Below are 21,426 nucleotides of genomic sequence, written 5' to 3'. Positions count from 1 at the left end.
AGGTCAGCAAACATCTGACAATCTCATATCAGCCAAAACATAAAAAAACAAATGACACAGTAGAGGAGTGGACAAGAAATAGATGGTAGATATAAAGCACAATGTGAACATGGATTAGGAGTATTGAACTTACTAGGATGCTCCATTGGAACGTAGTCCACTAAGATATCCACAGTCCCAGGGATGGTCTGCAGTTTGCTGGTCTTCTCTGCTCTGTACACAGACAAAGATAAGAACCACATTGTTAGAAATCTGGAATCATCTTGTCTGGAGGAGGTCTTCAGTATGTGACCGTCTTTACTGGCGCTTTACCTCCTGTACTCGGCCACCAGCTTCATCAGGTCGTCTGAGGAAATCTTGTTGCTCTCCTGTTTGAAGAGAGGTGAGAAACGAGACTCTCGGTCCAGGGCCCCGTGGTTGTCCTTGAACACTGACCTGACAGACCAGGCAAACGGCATGCGGTACTTCCCCAGTTTAGTGCAAAACTGTTTGTTGGACCTCAAAATCTTCTGAACAGTCTGTACAAGACACAGGAAGAGAAAGAGAGACACGGAAATGTTGATATTTTTAATACAATGGAATGTGACCTTAATTCTCACTGATCGCCACAGAAAGACGGCATAGAGCAGTGGTTGTTTGGAAGCAGGTTGAATATCTGGAGATTCACTCAGCCGTCTTAAACATGGACAACGTGGAGCGCTGCCAGCGGGGAAGCCAGGAAATGGCTTGGATGGGGTCTCGGAAAAAACTAATTTATTTCCTGACTGGCACTCTGTGATGAAGATAAACTCTGGTCTTACAGGAAAACCATTTTGTAAATGTCAAATATTAAATTGCATGACTAGATTAAGACACTTTCCTGACAAATAAACGTCCTGAGAAGCTCAAGAGCCATTTTTTCCCAGCTTACTCCAAGAAATAAGGCAAAATAAAAGGTTTAGCTCATTGTTGGCAGAAAATAAATTCGGAGGAAATGTGATGATGTTGAGGAAGCAGATATTAAAGCAAATCTGTCTGTGTGACCAACTGATGAAGAGAAACGACTTTCTGACCTTGCTGGAGTCTGTGTTCTTGATGTAAGGTTCCGCCCCGCAAGCAATATTTCCCATCAGCACCTTTTCCACTCTTGCCACCATCACTATGTCTGTGTGGGGGTTGGTCACTGAGAAGATGGCCTGCATTGACAGCATTGGAAAAGCAGATTACGGTCATTGGGCATGTGGAATGCAGAGTGGTCAGTATTCCTCCTAGGACTCATAACAAGCTTGTACCTGATTTGGAAAACAAAGCCAGTGGTCCAGGTCCAGGCTGAGGTGACAGTCTCCTGGCTTCTTCTCGGCAGGAGAGCAGAGGCCATTTTCCTGACCTACGGGCCCAATCACCGGACTGCCCGTCCCGTTGCTGCAGCCTCCGACCATCTGACGCACCGCCTCGTGGTTGAGGTCTACGTGGAAGTCCGCCGACACCTTCCTCCCTTCTCGCACATCCAGCAGAGCCAGGGATACGAAGAAGGGCTCGATCTAGTGCAAGAGATTCAGCTCAGTCAGTTTCTGTACATTAACTTTGGATTCACTCTGCAAAATAGCTCCTTTCATTAATTTACAATTATTACTAGGGCTGTTGTGTCTTACATGGAAATGAAAATGTATTAAGTATAAAGGAAATAAAGAACGATTATTTCTTAATAGCCTCAGCTCCCCTGTCACCCTCATAAACGATAAGCAGTAAAGATAATGGATGGATGCATTTTAAAGTATGAGAAACATTGAAGCAGGCTTATATAAGTGAGCGCGTGCTTCTATTCCTCACATTAGTGACCGGTCCAGTTTCAGTCTCGTTGACGCAGCTCTGCAGCATGAGGTTCAGTGATCTGCAGGTTATCATGAACCTTCTTCCCAGCTTCTCATCAAATGGACGCACCGACGTGTTTTCGGAGGGATGTTCAGTCCGTGGGCTCCTCAGAACCTGTGGTTGGTAAAAGGACAGTTGGATACTTGGATAGAACCAAAAACGACTGATTGTAATCAAGGAGAGCTGCTTAAATGTGGAGTATAAACTGAATAATAAAATCACAAAGTACAACAATACATGATGTCAAGTTTTGAGTAGACTCCATACGTACAGGAGTGTCAGGGTCAAGAGAGAACAGATTCAGCCGCTCCTCTCTTCTGGCAGAGCGGATTCCTTCATCTGTCTCTGAGATATACTGGGACGAGGCAGATGGCAAGACAAACACAAGACAGTCAGTGAAAACCTTATTATCAGTCATGATGATAATAAAATAACAAAATGTTTTTTCCTGTTTGTTCTGGCTTTCACACGTATTAAAGTTTATGTTTTTAGTTTGTTCTAATGGTTTGGAAGTTGAAGGTAGCATGTGGAGTTTTATGTTTACGTTCAGTGTTTCTCACCGAAATGCATTGTGTGCATCCCCGAGGCCGATAAAAACAGGAGAAACACATTTTCCGTCCTCATTAAATATTTGCAAAGCCGACTTTGAATACCTGGGAACTGGCAATGTTTACGTCCATGTTTGCGCTGACTGATTTTTTTCTTGTGTTTTGCTGAAGCATTGCTTGGGAAGTTACCATCGTCAATTGTTAATTAACGCAAGAGTGAAAACATCAGCAGGAATGTGTATCACATCATGAACATGCTGCGTGAGCAGTAGGTGATTCGTAGGGGGATGAGGGGGGGTGTCATCCCCTTTAAACCGAACTGACTGAAAAAAGTCACTCAGTCAAAAATTCCAAAGGCTACCTTTAAAACAACACTCACAGTTGCAGTATGCTGTAAATGCATCGACTTTAATCTAATTTAAATACCATCACATTGACTGTAGCCAGCAGCAGCTGAGTCATACAGAAGTGTTTGAAAAGGAGAGTTGTCAGTGTAGCCGACCTTTGCGAGCTCTGGATTGATGCCGTTCTCCGTAGCGTCCTCGTTCTCCTGCAAACAGCAGTCACTCAGCGACAGGTCGAACACGTCTGGAAAGAAAACAAACATGATCAGGACTCCAGAGAGTGACTCCTCCTCGTGAGAGATCACTGCCATCACTGAGTGGATGCTAAAGTTTATCTAAGCAGTCCCTTCCCCCCCATGGGTTAAAAGCCATATAATATTTTATTAAATAGGTGCAGAAGTGCACTGAATACGATCTAAGTAGATACAGTCGACATATAAACATCTCAGAATCAAATATAACTCCATTTGTGGTATTTATGGATAATAAGGCAGACAAGCTACTGCAGAAATGTAACCTTCATGTGCCAGAAGCAGTTCTCCCCAAAGGCCATTCTGAAAAGAATGGGTCATTAATGGTGGGTCATTAATGGTGGGTCACCACACGCTCCGAGCCTGATTTAGAGGCTCGCTAACACACCACAGAGCAGTGACAGCTGAAGCTATTACATCACCGGGCCGGCTCTCAATGCTCGGTCAGTGTGTGTTAAGTCACAGCCTGTGGCCCCATGCCAAACCCTCTCATAGAGCTGGCGTATAAGGATGACTTTTATGAATTCTGCTTCCATATTAAGTTTTTAATGACAAGGTATGAAGCTTTAAATCAAGGTGGAGTCGCTGTTTGGTGTCAGACTCTATTTCCTGGCATTGACGTTACGGACTGAGCCTCACCCGGCCGAACTTCCCCGTTAGACGGCAGATATTATTCACTCAGACGAGGTCAAACAGAGAGGGAAAGGTGACATTTTTTGCTGACTATAAAAATCATTCCTCTCTTAAGGACACTGAGATTTATATGTGTTGGAATGATGCTCCCTCTCTCCTCTAAATGACCGTCTGCGCTTCCATCCACTTTGCCCTTTCCAATTATTATTCCATCCCCTCCATCGTGTGCAAAACTTTACTCCTAAATACAAAAATAAGAGCTGATCTCACCCTGCCGATGGTCAGTGAGGTCCAGGCTCTTGCGGTCTGGAGCCGGCCCGTCGTGGGGGCTGATCTGTAAGATGCGAGTCAACGTGCTGATCCACTCCTCCATATCCTGCTCGCTCTCTGCGGCCAGCACAAAGTACGTAACCTCGTTCATCTTCAGCTCAAAGGCGTGTTTCCTCAGACGGTTATTCTTTATTGGGAAGCAGAGGATAATGTGGTTATACAACAATAACAAGAGCTTGGCTTGGTTTTTGGAAAATATTACTGTTTTTTTCCTTTTAACACATGAAGATACTGAAAAATAAATGTAGCCTTGCTTAGCTTAGTTTGGGAACAAGTAACCGCCTTTTTAAAATTGACCTTTTTCACAGAGACATATGGGGGAGGATAAGCAGTTGTTTTCATCTGCCAGGGCTGTGGGTACTCATAAACAGGATGTTGTATGTAGTTTTGAAAAAGCCTTAACAGTTTGTTTCCTCCTCCTTTGAATGGAAAGATGGATTTATTCGACAGTGTTAAAGGGATTTGCCAGAGGAACATCACTCAGTCATGGCAAACAATTCGAAAACACAACAAGGCTAAAATCTTACTTTCCACTTAAAAGATAATGACTTGCTCAGTTAAAGTTATATGTCAATGGGAAGTTTCTACTTTGCAAACAAAAGCTTCTATTAAATTAGGCAGTTTTCTCTTTTTTAAATCTGAATATAATATAAATATAAATAGATTTATTTCCAATATACTGTTTGATATAGTAGATGTTCTAAATTAGTTATTGCAGTTATTGCATTTACGTGACATGCTTTCAAACCCACCTGTACCACACCAGTGCACGAGTCAAGGAAGATGCAGCCTTTGGGTTCCTTTGAAATCTTTTCATCTTTGTAGAAGTTCATGATGTAGGAGTTGTCCGTCAGCTGCGTGAGCTGGAAGAACCTCCTCTTGAATGACTGCACAGAGAGAAATTAAATTAACCAGGCGTATGCACGATGTCGTAGGAGACAAATCATTTTTACTTATTTATTTAAAAGTATGTGTATGTACAGATATATTACAATTCAAGTTCAAACCACCAGGTCAGAGAATGAGGTAAAACATTTCAGGTGAACCAACGGGAAAATATGAGTGAAAGGGTGAAAAAGCCGGACAGAAACAGTGCTCGAGTGCATGAAAAGCATCTGACATCTTCTCACCCGAACAGTAATGCTGTTGTTGACGGTGCTGTTAAAGTTCCCTTTGTAGAGCCAGCCTGACCGAAACACACCGATCCCTCCTCCTCCGCAACCTCCTCCTCCTTTGGACGAGGACAGGGAAGTGGTATCCTGCAAACACAGTTAGGATACATTAGTCTTCAACTCATCCCCCTGACACAGAAGCCAGTGATCAATAAAGAAAAGGATCCTCTAGACTTGTTCTATATCAAGATGGCTATTTGTCAGTGAAATTATCTTCATAAACAATGTCCCTGTGACTTGTAATGAGCTAACTGCACTTGCAAAGTATATTTTAACAGCTTTAAGGCTGCGATAAATGGATTTAAACATGAAGGTCCGGACGTACGCAGCATGTAATGCATTCAGTGGAAAAAGCATTTCTCAATAGGTCGACCATTACTAACCTCATCCTTGTCCACATCCTCATAGTCAATCTCAAAAGAATGAGACGGCAGCTTCTCTGCTTTGTACAGTTTCCTACAAAAGATCGGAGAAAGATCAACTTAGAAAATGTGGCTCTGTGATGATGAAATTTCAATTAATGGACCATTTGATTGAAGTAAATGATTGTGGACGGCTGCCTGTGCTACATCGTCCTGTCGGGAGGGGACAATAGGTCGTCCTCGCTCGATCTCGCTCCACTAATTTCACAGGCTGACTTGTCTTTGTGTGTGAGCCATGGGAGGAAATGTCTTTGTGTGTTCGCTGGGAGCTGCAGACAGCCAGGCTGCACTCGGCTAAAAGTCGCACTGCCGTAAAAAAGCTGCATGAAAAAAATAAAAGTCTCTTCAAGGGAACTGTGCTTAGAAAACTTCTGTTAATCGTGGGCTGGCTACTAAAGGGGGAAGGGGGCGGGGGGTGCTAATAGTGGCCTTCAACAGAAGGATATTCGTCCACTCAAATCACAAATGTTTTAAATTCCTGTGGCACCATCGCTTCACTTCAACATGCTCTTTGAATCACTGATCATACATTTGTGTTTGCGGAACTTCACAGCTCATCAAACAAACAATATAATAATTAAATCTAATAATAAATACTGTGGGTTTCCCACAATTTCAAAAAGACAAAGGATGTGAGACATTTATGGAACAATGTTTTTGCATTATTGTGCCCTAACGTGTGTTTAAGACGCATCTCACTTTAATAGTTCATCCTGGGAGACTTTTCAAAAGGTCATGTGAACTGACTAGAAGAATACAGTGGCAACCCAGGGGACACAGAAGGGACATTCCTGTGGTTGAGAGCAGTAACTGCAGGGCTGTTGTGGGTCAGTCTCAGTGGGACTGACAAAACTCTGGTTGACTGACTGATGGACTGATTTAAATGGAGGAGTAGATGGATATCTGAATGGATGAGTGACATCTGAAAAAAGGAAGGAGGGAACTTCTTTCTGTTGCTAATGACCTGCCCCATCAGTTTAACAAATGTATATTATTACTGATAATTCTTGGCTCATGTTTGCCTTATTGGATGAATAAGTTACTTGTGAAGAAGCTTAAAGGAAACAAGGGGAGGAGAGACAAGGTGGGATATGCAACAAAGGATTCAACCCAATAATGTTTCTGTTATATCTCAAGATTTATAACTTCGTCTCAGACTTTTGAAACCTCATTCATGTGAAACTCTAACCAAGTAGCGGTTAAATGTTTTGGACGCTAATGGATGCAGACGCAAAAAGAACAATCACTTGGCGGTGAAAAATCTCCAAAATCCTTGTTTCCTTCTGACAGAACAACCCAAAGTGTACAAAACGGTACATTACATTCAGGACTTGTGCACAGAACTGGGTTTAATGGTTGAAACAGAACAATGCCAAAGGGATTACCTGGGCAGCAGGCGGTAGTCTCCGGCGTATTCATCATACTTGAACTGGACCACATTTAGCTCAGAGTTGTAATACTGACAGGCCTAAAGGAGAGGACGGAGATTAAGCAGGATATGATTAAATATATCCATTTTCGAAAATGACAGGGAACTCTGACCCGGATCAGCTAAAACACGTGAGCAGACAGCGAGGGAAGCTGAAGTACAATGAAAGTATCCTCAGAAATCAGCTCTCCTGAGGCTGAGCTACTGATGTGCAGACTGGGATTTATCATTAGATTATTTAAATTATGAAAGGGGACTGAATTAAGAATATGCCCCAAAGGAATCTGCTAAGGGAGATACCTTTACATCTACATCTCGTCTGTCTTGGGGGCTGAAACAGATCTTTAACAGAGCACGTAGAGGAGGTTTGGTCTCTCTCTGTCTCAAACACACACACACACGCACACACCACACACACAAACACGCACACACACACCACACACCACACACACACGCACACACACACACACACAGTTTCACATCCTCTAGTCTTACTGCTTGTTGAATGTCATGTGCTATTGTCTTTAATCCATTTGTTTAGAATGATCTTCATCTTTTGTTAACAATGTCAAATTATAAAGAAACCAAACATGTAATCAGCTACCACACTAAGACACACAGACACACACAGAGACACACAGGACAGGGAGTCAGACACACGCACACACACCAAAGCTAGTCTCCAGTGAGCTGTGACAGAACCGTCTGGGGAGTTTCCGTCTCCGCAGATATGATTTCTCCACCGAGCCCTTGACATTAAGGCTGGTCGATCTGACATGAACCCTGATGGGTCTCGCAGATGCACATGCGCACACGGGCTAATACACATCAAGCCATGCGCACACATCTGGTTAACTTTAGAGGCGTGGAGATACCGCTCCAGCTGGTTTCAGGATGTCCTTTATTGGAAACAGCCAAAACTGACAGACCTCAGACAGCAACTGAAAGCTTTTACACTCAAAACCACAGCAGATTCAGTTAAGACCTCCCCACACTCACACACACGCACAGACACACACTCACATGCAAGCCTTACCTGTCTGACCAGCAGACATTCAGCCTGTAGCTCCGCCCCCTCAGGAACAGTTGACTTGAGCGTGCGTCTCTCCTGAGGCACAGTGGAAACCTACAGGGGCAAAAACATTGAGGGGGTTGTTATCGTGACAGGAAATCAGAAGATGAGAATATTTTGACATCACTCAATGCTCCCATGAACTTATTCATCTATCTATATATATATGTGACATTGTTCGGCCTGTATCATTGTATGGTTACAAGGCAAAAAACCCTGATGACGCTAAGACGCAGAGGGAATTTATGACACATGACACACGGAGCTTCTCTTTCTAGCTTCTCCTTCCTCTTCTCCATCCCTATCCCCCTTCCCCGGAATCCCTTTGCTTTATCGCCCGCAGATCCAGGGCCTCTGTGGCCGTACCATGGATTACGATTTGTGGATCGCGCATCAGAGGTCGCAATGCTGGATCCAGTATGGCGGATTCTATATCGTGCGGGCTGATCGTAGAGGGAATTGCGGATCCTTTGTCGCGTTGGCATCGGATGGCGGTGGACCAGGACCGAGGCGGCAGCCAATGATGGATCCTAATAAGCGGCAGTGGACAATGACTGTGGACTAAAGTGGCCTCTGATTGGGATGGCGGATCATGATCCTGCTGGTTGCTGACCATAGACTGATGATTGCAGCAGGACTGCTTGACATACCGTATTGAAGTTATCCTTCAAAATGTTTACCCTATCAATGCTGCTAAAATACTTTAATCTTGATGATGTTTTCCTACACTTGACATCCATTGCACTTCTGACCGTCCTGGGAGAGGGATCCCTCACATGTGGCTCTCTCTGAGGTTTCTACGTATTTTTACCCTGTTAAAAGGTTTTGGTTTTTTTTGTAGTTTTTCCTTACTCTTGCTGAGGGTTTAGGACAGAGGATGTCACACCATGTTAAAGCCCTATGAGACGAATTGTGATTTGTGAATATGGGCTATACAAATAAAATTTGATTGATTGATTGACTCAATCCTTATCTACCTAACCTCCCCAGTACGTAACATTTGAAATGTGCAGGTCATCCACAAACCAGTGAGTCAATGGTTCAATACCCGGCTCCTCCAAACCCCAAACTGCCCCTGACGGCTGCACTGACAGTGTGTGATAGAAGAAGTGCAGCATATAGCAGCGCTTTATGAATGTGTGTGTGTGATTGGGTGAATGAGGCTTGTACTGTAGAAGGACGATATAAATACAGTCCATCTATATAACTATCTCTAATAGGGATGAGTGCGTCAGTCTGCTGGTTGGTCCACCACAGATGTTCATGGTCCACAGAGGATAAATCTTAAACACTTTTGTGATCCCTTAACATTTCACTTTGTCTAATACTTCAGTTTACGAGATTCCCATCAGCCGAGGCAGTAGACAGATGTTAGTGGTTTTACTTATCAGGATTCCTCACCAGTTCATGAGTGAACTTGATAAAATGTTCTCCAGTATAATGATGGAATTTTAATCTATTCCTTCTTGAATTTCTTTCTGTCCAGCTTTAGTGCAGGGAAGATTAATAATTCAGCGTTGACTAATCTACAACTAATAGTGTAACCTATGAGTCATGCAATGAATTATATGAAGTGTGCAGAAAATCAACATTCAATCTTGAAGGTGCACATTGATAAATTGTGCCGGAGCCGAATAAAACATAAAGTCAGCACTGGAGACGTTTATGCAAGAACAAAGACGGAGTGTGATTCATCCAGCCAAGTCAGCTGGCTATAACACACGGAGCTCACTTACCAACTGGCAAACAAGCAGATCTAATAAATGCCTTTTGTGCATTAGCAATACTCTGCCAAGCTTCTTTCACATACAATTATGGAGATGGACTTTAGAGACAAAGAAAATCAGGGGGGAAACTGTTGTGTATCCAGAGCCGAGTCACATAGTCCGGCTTCAACTCTGAGGTTCACGAGCAAATTAATCTTTTTACCACAAGCAGCCAATGAAGTCCATCTTAATGTACGGCGGATCAGCGTCTGCACAAGGCATTAGCGCTGTAATGAAGGTACTGATGAAGAAAGAGCTAAAGCGAGCATGGCGGAATAAACTGTTGTTTGTAATGAAAAGACCCGAATATTAAACATGCATTATTAGTGCTGGAGTGTAGGCAAACATTGCATTTTAAACATTATATCATTGTCCAATTAACAACTGTGGCATTTATACTATAAACACATTTTAAAACTGGCGCAACTTGATGTATTTTAGACCTTAATTCCGCACTCTGCAGGCAGTTTGCTCTTGACATTAAATAATAGATCGACTACTGGGTTTTTATTATGTCTACAGTAGATGTGTCTGATACAAACCATCAATATTTGATGATGGTCAAAGGAGTTTGATAAGTAAAAGGCTTTCCATTAGCAAAGGTAGGTAGATCTCCTCTGGTGCAGTATATCTACTGGGCACACTTGCAAACTGCTCTACTTTCGACTCTGTATGGTGGAAGCATTCAGCCGGCACCAAGGTATTTGTCATTATGTTTGATTCCAAATTACTGGAAATTCCCCATATCACCAAAACCATGAGAAAAACTCCACTCTACACCGAGACACAGAACTCTTATATAGACCGAGAATGTTCTTGTTAGGAGGTCGTGTTTTCATTGCTGTTTGTCGTTTATGCAAAAACTACCAAACCAACTTTACTGAAACGTGGTAGTGTGTGAACTGAGTGTGCCATTTGGTGCAGCTTGATTACATTTAAGGGGACTGTTGGCTATTAACAGAGGTATGCACTCTACTGAGTAACTGTGTTTCCCAAAGAAACATCAGGCCACTCCTCCCGCTCACACACACACACACACAGACAGACACACACACACACACACACACACACACACACACACACACACACACACACACACACACACACACACACACAGACACGTACCGAGAAATCATTGTCAGGGAATAGAAGCAGGTCTCTGAGAGGGTCTTCCTTCAACTCGTCCCAGAGTTCGGCGATGACAGCCTCATAGTCGAGAGGATCGATCAGCTTAGGCTTCTCCTGCTGCGAAGGGAAACAGAGACACTTGATCAGAATCCACTAGCTTGGCCGGGTGTTAGACCTCAATAGGGTTGAATGTGGTGTGATATGATACAATACCGTACTATGCGATAAGATATGATACGATGTGGTATGATACATCATGAAGTGTCTCACATTGAAGGTTATTATGCATGCTTAGTCAAATTGCAGAGAGCATTGAATGATATTTAGCTAAATAAAACATTAACACACGTACCAAATGAAAGTCTTAAAAAAGTAACATGTTGTTATATGCACTTAAATTTAGGTAATATCCACATCCGACACGCATTCCTTCTTAGATAAATTTTAGTTTCATATCATATAGTATCTGTAATGGGACAGAATGAATTAAGTCGTCATGACAGACACTATAAAAACTAGCCATGATCATTTCCTGTGTTGTGCTATGACATCATTGGGACCAAAAAGAATCACAGAGGAAATAAAACTGCAACTAAAGTAAGGCCTTGAAACACCAAACGATACAATCCGTTTTTACAGTCTAATACAACAAACTACAAGTTGTAAAATGACGATGCTCTTAAGTCAAAACAATTCATTACACACTTTATTTCTCGTTCTCAGAAAGACTTATAGAAGGCTGAAGGATTATATAACTGGTTAATTAATCCCGAAGAAGCCCGACATTTTACACATGTTTAACAGACAGAGGCGATCACTCTCTTGTCATTCAGAGGATATCAACAGAGCAGCAACGGCAGCAAAGCGAGAGCCACAGCAGGTTGTGGTCAGGAATGCAGAGGAAGTAATGATCTCTGTCTTGTTTCAAACGTGTGCAGCGCAGCCCCAGGCTCTCACCCACCACAGATACCTAAACAGTCACAACAGGCCTCTTGGCAAACAAGCAAGAGAGCACAGGGGAGGAAAGAGTTTAACCCAGCAGTGGGTGATTCATACCGTACTCATCCCTGACAAAAAGCCCCTCTGCTCCCCCACCCATACGGTTAATATATACTCCTATAGTGCAACAGGTTGGCATGCAAATGTGTACTATCACAATGATTTATTCTCCATCGAGACCAATGTTGTACTTTCCAGTTCTTTTTTGGTTTGCGTCTTTTCTGGCAATGAGTATTATTTACTGGCTTTTCCAGAGATAGGGCCTGCTGAAATAATTAAGCTGTTTACAGACACAAACTTTGGAAACAGAGAGAAAGAAGTTTGCAGTTCACATATGAAGAACACTGCAGGAGATTGTGTGAGTCAGAGGCTTTCACAAGGGAAATGTCCAGAACATTCAGGTGAGGGGTAGTGCCAGGGTACTAGAACATGGCAGGACGTCGCAAAACTTACTAAACCAATTTTAAACAAACTTGGTGGAGGGATGGGGCCTGGGAAGGATTAAACTGTTTTATGATATATCGAAACATCCATTCTAACTCACAGTCTACTTATAACCCTCTAATTAAACTAATATGAATCTGCATGTCTCTGGACTGTGGGAGGAAGCCTGAGCACCAAGAGAAACCCCACACAGGCACAGAGAAAACATGCCAACGCCACCTAGAAAGACCCCAGCCAAGTCAAACTGATAATCGATAATGGAAATGACCATTAGCTTGTAGTCTTAATAACTACTGGCTAATTATTTAAAATGTGCTTTCCAGATAAACAACCACGAGCTCGTAAGCAACAGAGCAAATCAACAGACCTGGGGATGTTGTGACTCTGATCTGAACCATGTGACGTCAGAGTAAAGCTTTCAGGGGAATGAGTGGCATCCCCCCCGCGAGATGATAGATACCAGTCATGTAGCTTTCGTTTTGCCATGTTCAATCATAATTTAAACTGTTCATTTCTTTTCCCGTCACACAGCCAGACTAAAGGAAATGTAAGAAACCTTTAAAAGAGAAGGAAATAGATCACAAGCCACAACACTGATTAAACTTAAATGCCCACAGATCACACAGGGATAAGAATAAAATACTCAGAACTATGATAAGAACGATAAGCGGTAAGTTACTGATTGTAAACTACAGCAATGTGACCCTTCACACGAGACACAGGATAAGAACTAACCCAAACATAAAGAAAGATATAAATACATACAATACTCAGCCGGTTGAAAGTTGATCGCACTCGTTTGCTCTTTATTTTCCTCCTGAAGGTGATTTTGCTCCTGAAGCTCATTGCCGGCAGAATAGATGACGCAAGGGTAGAATATAACGAAATAAGTTAAATTAAAAGCGAACTATATAAAAACGCATATCGTCTTGCATGTGCTCTGTCATAAGCAGAACTGACACTGACTGGGAGTTATGTGTTTGTGTCAGCACACGTGTGTGTAGAGGAAGTTGACGTTTGATGGCCAACACACAATGATAACCACACACACACACACGCACGCACACACAGAAACAGAAAGAGAACGAGAGAGAGAGAGACAAAATCCCCGGCAAATGACAAACCAACCAACTAGGCTGCCTTTTCTATGACTTTCAGTTTGATAGCTTTCCCTTTAAGGCAACACACACTCCAATTTTAGCAATAGCTTCTCAACTACAGCAAACAAGCATACAAATTAGCAAGCACACCATCGACTTCTTATTCTGCAGCTAAACTGTCCTCCCTACAGGAGACTGTCTGGAAGCCAATGTACATGTAACAAAAAAATCCTTTCCACAATAAAAGCACCCAAAATGTATTCATTGATGCCTTTTCCCACTGCCATAAGAGAACATATTAATTCAGACTAACATTAAAACCATATTCTGCCTGTAGACACACAAACACTCACTTCCCCACGTTAAACCTCATAGCAGAACAGAGACCTGTACAAGAGGGAACAGCTTCTGATGATACAACAAACTGATAGAGAACTGTTGTTAAAACATTATAAAATATGCCACCATTTGACCTTTTGTCAGCATGGATGGATTAAATAATATAAAATGCTATACTGTTCCATTTTAAAAAGTCACTCCACCTGTATTCTTTAAGAAAAAGATATGAAGATCATGTTGTTTACGTAAAGGGACTGCTTCTTTGGCAGGAAGTAAACTGCTCACAGCGAGTGAAAGGGACCATAGACTGTAAATAGAGATGGACGACGCATCAGCGAGTCAAAACCAAACATATCCGGAACATGAACAATTGAACATGCATCAGTGCGATAAGAATAACACAAAATCTCACAGACCATATTTGGAAAACGTTTTTTTTATAAGCCTTTTTTAAGTTTGGCCCATGTTCCATCTGCTAACCTGGAGTACTGCAGCCAGCCACCAGGATGGATTTATTCTCACCACGGTGATGACGCAACATAATATGTGGCCACTATATCAACATGAATTATCACATAATAATCAATACTTTTTCTTCGATGTGTAAAATCTTTGCAGCGCTCTCTCTCTCTCTCTCTCTCAACACGCAGACAGCCAGACACACACACAAACAGTGTCATCGGACACATGTTTAAACTCAGACTTGGTAAAAACAAGAACAATTGTGAGCTTAGGATATGTATGGAGACGTATGGACGTGATTTAATAACTGCTAATACGACTTTGATGTTTTGCATCTGAAACAGTGAATCATAATTACACTTGTAGCACTGCACTCCTTCAAGTCTATTTAACGTCTGCAGCAATGAGCAGAAGCTCAACTTCCCGTCTTCTTCCTCTTGCACTCCCTCCATCCTCCCCCTGTTCTGCACCAGCTGCCTCAGCTGGCTCCATCCCTCCTTTGCTCCCTCTCTTTTTCACCTCCTCTGTCGCCTCCTCGTCTCATCAAACATCCTCAGCGGCACACTCCTTGATTGCTTCTTCCTTTGATTCCCTCTCTTTCTCTACCCCACTCATTTGTTTACCCCCCCTGTTAAACATCTCCTCCAGTCGCCTGCTCCCTCCCTCTTAGCAGGGGTGAGGCAGGGTGGGAGATGATGTTGGTAAACTACAGCTCGAGCAGTAGACTTGTGGCTCGCAGCGTGGTTTTCTTCCAGCATAACTGTAAACAGAGGGAGTGAGACAGGGGGAGGGGAGGGGAGGATGACCTGAATTAGTCATAAAAGAAAAGAGGAGAGTTAATCTAAGTTGGGAACTGATTAAAGTTGTTAGACAAGAAGGACAAAGTTGGAGGAAAATCACTGGGTTTGACTTCCGCAGATCATGCACACAGGCTGGACTGTGTCAGATTTAAAGGATTTCCTGCCTGTTATTGGAGCGATGAGATGAAAGTGTGACAATAACAGAGAGAAGACAAAAAAGAAGAGAGGGGAGGACAGAGAAAGCTGAGACAGCAGAGAGGAGACGAAAGCAGACAGAGGCCATCTGCTTTACATCATTAGAGCGATACAGGGTCTTGGGAGAGCCACAGTGAGATGAATGGGGATTCAAACTTCTAAAGGAAGCTGCCTCATTTCTCGAATTCTCGTGCCAAAACACACACTAATTTTCAATATGTTATCTTAATGAATGTGTTTGAGTCTGTCCATTCAGCTGTTTAAAGATCATATCATTCTATCCATAAGCAGCCCTGGTTTTTAAAGTGGATTTACAAGAATTTAAAGTCAATGACCAACCGGAAAAACATCATCCAGCTCAGGAGGTCAACACCAAAGAGGACAGACTGTGGCCAAAGAGAGACTCACATTTGTCCCTGACCGGTGTCAAGGGCAGAGGACGGAGTGAGGGAAGGAGGTAAAGAGGGTAGAATGCATTTATAACAGCCAGGGGACTAATATTCATGCAGCATCTGTGAGACTCACGCATTCATTTTAAGATCACAAGTCTGCAGTCTTGACAGTTTGCCGCAGTTAAGAAATGTAAAGAAAATCCTTTCTTTTTAACAGTTTTACTTTATGTACTATAAATTATTGACAATTCTCATACATGTTCTCTGATGGGAGAACGTTTAACCACTTCTAAAGAAACTATCTCGGCAAGAACAAGAACTGCAGACACATTTCATCATAATCTGGTTTTAGAGCCGGCCATAGTCATAGCCACAGTCTCCGGAGAAACAGTTTTTCAAAGTTATGAATGAACTTGTGGTTCTTTCAAATCTCAAATTATATTTTCCATTACTCTTGTTGAAAATCTTGATCAGCTGGTAGAAAGAAAGTAAAGTTTTAATGTTGTTCCATTCATATGTTCGAAATAGGACTATCACGTTTATCGAAGCAGCAGTTGACCTATGGAGTTCCCCAGGGTTCCATACCTGAACCACAACTGTTTTCGGTTTACGCGCTGCAGCTTGGTGTTTTTTTATGCCGATGACACATTGCTCTACTTCTCTCTTGATCCTCACATTATACATTAACCTGACTTCCGACATGGGCTTCTAGATGTGAATGCAAGTGTTCTGCATATCTCCAAACCTTTCAAACTTAACACTGACAAATCTGACCTGGACAGCTGTAAAACACAGATTGGATCACTGTCTGTGAAGATGAACCTGACCAACACAACAAAAACAGCCGGCTCTGGGTTTTTACCGTGGATCTTCTCAAACCAACAACTCATAAAATGAAACAGAAAGAGAAGTGTCCGTGTCATAGATCAATACAACAGTGTTACTATAGATGATATGTACAGGGTACTCAAGGTACCAATCTATGGTCAAGTCGGTCGGATGATTTCCTCTAAACTCAGACTTTAGAGACTAGGTGTAGGTAAAACAGGCAATCCTCTCTGACCCTTACGCCCATTGCTCTGCTGCCTACAGGTCACCTTCATATAGTGGCTCAGAATACACAAGGCTGTGGTCTGAGATTGTGATTGTGATTGGATTGTTGACTTATTGTGGGTGTGACATAAATAAATGAACTCTGTCCTGATGTGATCCAACACTGGTTGCTACAGTTAACAAAAGCCATATTGAGGGTGGCAAAAATTATCGTGGACGTCTCCATGTATCATACGATGAGTCGATATCGTAATTTAAGTGACAGGCCTTGGTTTGAAACATTCCCTGGCCTGTACGGATCCGCTGATGCTTTTATTCTACGGTGTAAGAATCTGCAGGTTTACATGACTTTCCAGTATCATGGCTCTTGATGGCCACAGAGACCAGAAAAGGCAGCACCAGGGGAGACAGAAGGTTTATGGAGTGAGAGAAAGAAAGGGGAAACTGAAAAGGCGACAGTAAAGATCCCATCTTGCCAAAGCTTGAACATTTGTTTCCACTAGTCTTACAAAAACCAGGGTCTTTCCTGGAATAAAAAAAAGGTCTGGCCAGCACCGTTGGATACAGACACCAAACAGATGTCCTACATGTAACATTGTTCTGAAAGAAAAAGTCAGTCAGGAGAAACACAGGCTTATGTTAATTTAATTAATTCACAGATTCCTTCATCTCGCCGTTCATCCTTTCATGCATTCATGCATTAATTCACAGAACTGTCATGCCCCATCTTTTTGGTGGCTATTTTTATCATGTTCTCTGTAGCCCAAACGCAGAGAAAGCTAATTTTCCCACAGAAACTAGATTCCTCATGTCTGACCCCCACCATCCCCCTCTATTCTACTCCCTCCATTTCCGTCCTCCTGCCTCTCAGCTGTGAATGGAAACAACCAGACCTCGACCATTGATCATTCTCAATCTCAGCTGCAGAGAGAAATGAGGAGAAAACACAAAATGCCACAAATAAGTTTATATACATGGATTAATATCCCTGCTTCAAACTGGCAAAACAGAAACAGCTCTATCCCTGTACCTACTGGCTCCGAGCACGTCTCCATCATTATAACTACAAATGCACAAAACTATAGAGTAAAGCCCATCAAGTGATGCTTCCCTCCCACGTCCTGGAGTCCCCTCTCCCTGCCCACACATGCATTGGAGGTAGGAGGTCGTTGGAAGTGCAGTGCTGCTGGTTACCATTACAATGATGGTCAAAGGTGAGGTGGCAGAGGTGTAACCCTCTAGGGTGGGCGTGGCCGCGTCCAATGACATCCGGTCCTGCCGAGAACACATGTGACCGCAGTCGGCCTCGCCCACCGAGCGCAGGAGTAGGACCACGCTGGCAGAACAACCCATAATCCACTGCTGTCGCCCCTCAGCTCGGCCTGGTCCCGTCCAGCAGTAGAGGCTTCACCTGGTCTGAACCTGAGCTCAGCTGTCTGTCTGGATGACACAGTTTTCGTGCAGCTCACTTCAGCCCCCTGGTCCAGCCAGTGATGCTGCGCCGTGTTCAAGCCCGGTGGGAAAACTGAGGCTTCATAGCCGTCCGACCTCGCCCCCCCCTCCCCTCAGGCTTCACTTCCACCAGTCCTGCCCTGCAAGCTCCCTCTGCCTTTTCCTGCACTGCTCCAGTCTCCAGTTCCTAATGCTGCCGCTGCAGAGCTCACACAGTGGCAGCCTTACATGTCTCTCTCTCCCCCTCGCTCTCTAACGCACACACACACACACAGAGAGAGAGAGAGACTGCAGCTGTGCACGGTTCAGCCCAGCCCAGCTCACCCAACAAATCACAGTCTACAATAGTTGTCAGCTGACCAGAACCAGCTGCTATATACACACACACACACACACATATACTGTATGCACCTACACGCAGACACACACATATTCTTTCTGATTTTTCATTCTGCTGCATTTACTTGTCGGTGTCCAATTTTTTTGCAGTCACACCGGTCCTTTCAAGTCAGGAGTTCTGCTGGCTCTGCCTCTGCAGTGTGTGCACTGACGACACACTCCTGCACACTGCGACTGATTCGGTGAAATAAACTGTTGCTTTTCACAAGACAGTGCACAGAGATTCCATTGCGGTGTGTGTTTATGCATATTCATGCATCTGCGACAGTAAATTCTGTTTAATATTCCAGCGTGGAGGTGGGCAGAGTGTGTGTCAGGCGCAGGGAAGAGTGTTTGGGAGCAGTGGTGAGAGGGGCTGTTGAAAGGAAAGCGGATGGTTGGAAAGTGGGGGAGTGGGCGGCTTTACAGACGGAGCATGCATGTGGAGTTTTCTGACTGTAGAGCTACAATGTGAAATTCCCCCCCCCCCCCGACTTTGAATCAGCACATAAACAGGCAATAGGAAACCGACTGAAGCTCTTCAATAAAATTCCTGTACAGCAGATTTGATGTCCCAGAGCTCCAGCGACAATCGCTTTCACCACTCCGATTTTTCTCATGTCACCATAACATCTGGTCCCTATCATCTCTGATTCCAGTTTGTGGCTTAAGCGAAAGAACAAAGAGCGCTCTGAGAACCAAATGGTTTTCAAATGCTCTGCAGCAATTTGAAATCTCGTCTAAAATTCCTCTTCGTGTTCGTGCCAGTCACACTTGATCTGAGGGAAATAAGACTGATGACACCCAAACGTCTGAGAAGAGGAGTTTTGCAGCCTGGATTTTGGTTTGGAGAGAGAATCCAAACAAAGGAAACCAGCTGACTGAGACAAGCGGAACTCCTTTAAGCTGTAATATCTATTCAATGGAACCATAACTGTTCAAATCAATTAGAATATGTTCCCATGGATAAATATATGTCCTATATATATATATGGTGAAGCTTATTGTCGTAATATACATGCGATGGTTTGAGTTCACTTGTGTCTTTTCAAGCTTTTATGTTTAGTTATGACACAATAACTTTAATTTAATTTGTGGATGTTTCAAATTACATTACAATTTTATAACAAATCCCTAGTTTAAACATGCAAATGTGACCGACAAGCGCTGCATGTACGAAGCATCGCTGCAATAGAAACAGCTTTGTGCACCTATCGGGTCGTTTAAGGTAATGTTTAACATATTTAGCTTGTAATGCAATATAATTTGGCTTGTTGTATGCATAATAGTCAAAGGCCCTCTGCAGATCTATAATTTAGTGACTTATACAGTTATGTGGAGGTCAAGACATTTGCAAATGCCGCGCTCCCTGCAGAGAGTAGGAGGTAACCATGGTGATGTTGTTAGGTCACGATTAAGGTCATTAGTGTCCATGTTAATGTGACAGACGATGCCACCCACTGCCCACATAAATGCTCGTTATTATAAAGCTTTACATAGCTAAATATAAACAGCGCAACAAACACAAACGCATAGAGAGGCGTGTCCACACAGGGCCGTCGCAAAATCTCTCCCACGCGGTGTAGAAATGTTAATGTGTCCCACTCGGCAGGAGATGACAGTGCAGTCATGTCCAGTGCAATGTACAAAGAGGCGAGAGAGATGAAACGCTAACCGCACCCACCGCCGACACCATCCTCCCCATCGCCCCCGCACCCCCGGCCTCCAAAACCACTGCATCTCAGTAAAAGCTCTTCAGTGCAACATGCCTGATGGCTGCAGCTAAAGCTCACAGAAACCACAGAGATGGGCTTTGTGTGAACGCCAGGCCGCCACAATGGTCCTGTCATGCAAATATGCCCACACACAATCATGCCCTCTAGCTGCCAGCAGAGTCCCCATGTTCCACAGCCGAGCTCTCGTTCACTCCGCCTGTCTTCACACTGTACACAAACACTGATCATATCACTGTGGCGTTTTGACTGTCTCCATCCAAACCATGGTTGAATTTGAATTATTGCATTTAATTGATGCTGCACTGGACTATAAAGTCTTAGTAGATAATATGATTTTAAAGGAGTGTAAGTGATGTTGAGATGGCGTTCATGTGATTTTTACCTCTTCAACCCTGTTGGTTTGTCGAATGGCTGGTTTGTCAGCGGAATAACACAAAAACTACTCCTTACTCCGACTAACTTGGTGAAAGGATGGAACACGGACCAAAAAAAGACCCCATTTAGTTTAGTGGCAGATCCGCACAAAAGGGGGGATACAAGATTTTTAAATAACTTTCTTAAACGTTGCAAAATCTGCCTCATTTAGGGGACTGATATCTATAGATCCAAATAAAAAATCCAGATCTGGTGGATTTAAACGTGGTTTCATAGGGCGGTAGGCCTTTTTCCACCACTGTACAGTGAAAATAGGACGGGAAACCTGTATTTATCACCAATATGTAGCTGGGATAATGTGGATTCAGAGAGGAATCAACACTTCATCTGTATCTTTAATCATTTAAGAGCTATATGTCCAAACGGACATGGAAGATTTGGTGCAAAAATTTAAGGGGACTGTTCGAAATTCCTATTATTAGGACTCTCTGGTGCAGCAGATCTGTGCTGCTTCTACATAGTTGGAATACTCCATGAAGAGAATAATGAGCAGGTCATGTTACTCAAATATCAGATTACTAAATCTTACAAATTTGCCAACATTTACGCAACAGCCAAGTTTCAAACTTTTATAGCATTATGTTTTTACAACATGATTTGTATGCACTGGTCCACACAACATAAAATACATTTTCAATGGAAAAGATACAGTGCTTGTATTTGGTTGAAGGCTATTGTGACATCATTGGAGGAGG

The 21,426-nt window shown here is 43.1% G+C and overlaps 1 protein-coding gene across 1 annotated transcript in view; it reads right to left on the bottom strand.

Annotated features, from left to right (window-relative positions):
• Positions 1 to 21,426, bottom strand: part of dock10 (dedicator of cytokinesis 10) — a 61,585-nt gene that overhangs the window by 22,346 nt on the left and 17,813 nt on the right. The window contains exons 2-15 of the mRNA XM_061072480.1: positions 10,944 to 11,063; positions 8,017 to 8,106; positions 6,937 to 7,019; positions 5,513 to 5,585; positions 5,088 to 5,216; positions 4,710 to 4,844; positions 3,898 to 4,084; positions 2,902 to 2,987; positions 2,123 to 2,206; positions 1,810 to 1,965; positions 1,272 to 1,520; positions 1,053 to 1,175; positions 313 to 518; positions 134 to 213 (exon numbers count right to left, since the gene is read on the bottom strand). Of these exons, the coding sequence (XP_060928463.1) occupies positions 134 to 213; positions 313 to 518; positions 1,053 to 1,175; positions 1,272 to 1,520; positions 1,810 to 1,965; positions 2,123 to 2,206; positions 2,902 to 2,987; positions 3,898 to 4,084; positions 4,710 to 4,844; positions 5,088 to 5,216; positions 5,513 to 5,585; positions 6,937 to 7,019; positions 8,017 to 8,106; positions 10,944 to 11,063 (1,801 nt within the window). The remainder of the gene's footprint in view (positions 1 to 133; positions 214 to 312; positions 519 to 1,052; positions 1,176 to 1,271; positions 1,521 to 1,809; positions 1,966 to 2,122; positions 2,207 to 2,901; positions 2,988 to 3,897; positions 4,085 to 4,709; positions 4,845 to 5,087; positions 5,217 to 5,512; positions 5,586 to 6,936; positions 7,020 to 8,016; positions 8,107 to 10,943; positions 11,064 to 21,426) is intronic.

Source organism: Limanda limanda, chromosome 6 (genome assembly GCF_963576545.1).
Source record: "Limanda limanda chromosome 6, fLimLim1.1, whole genome shotgun sequence".
Lineage (NCBI taxonomy): Eukaryota > Metazoa > Chordata > Actinopteri > Pleuronectiformes > Pleuronectidae > Limanda > Limanda limanda.
The sequence above is the reverse complement of the archived record's forward strand: the minus strand, read 5'-3'. Positions and strand labels throughout refer to the sequence as shown.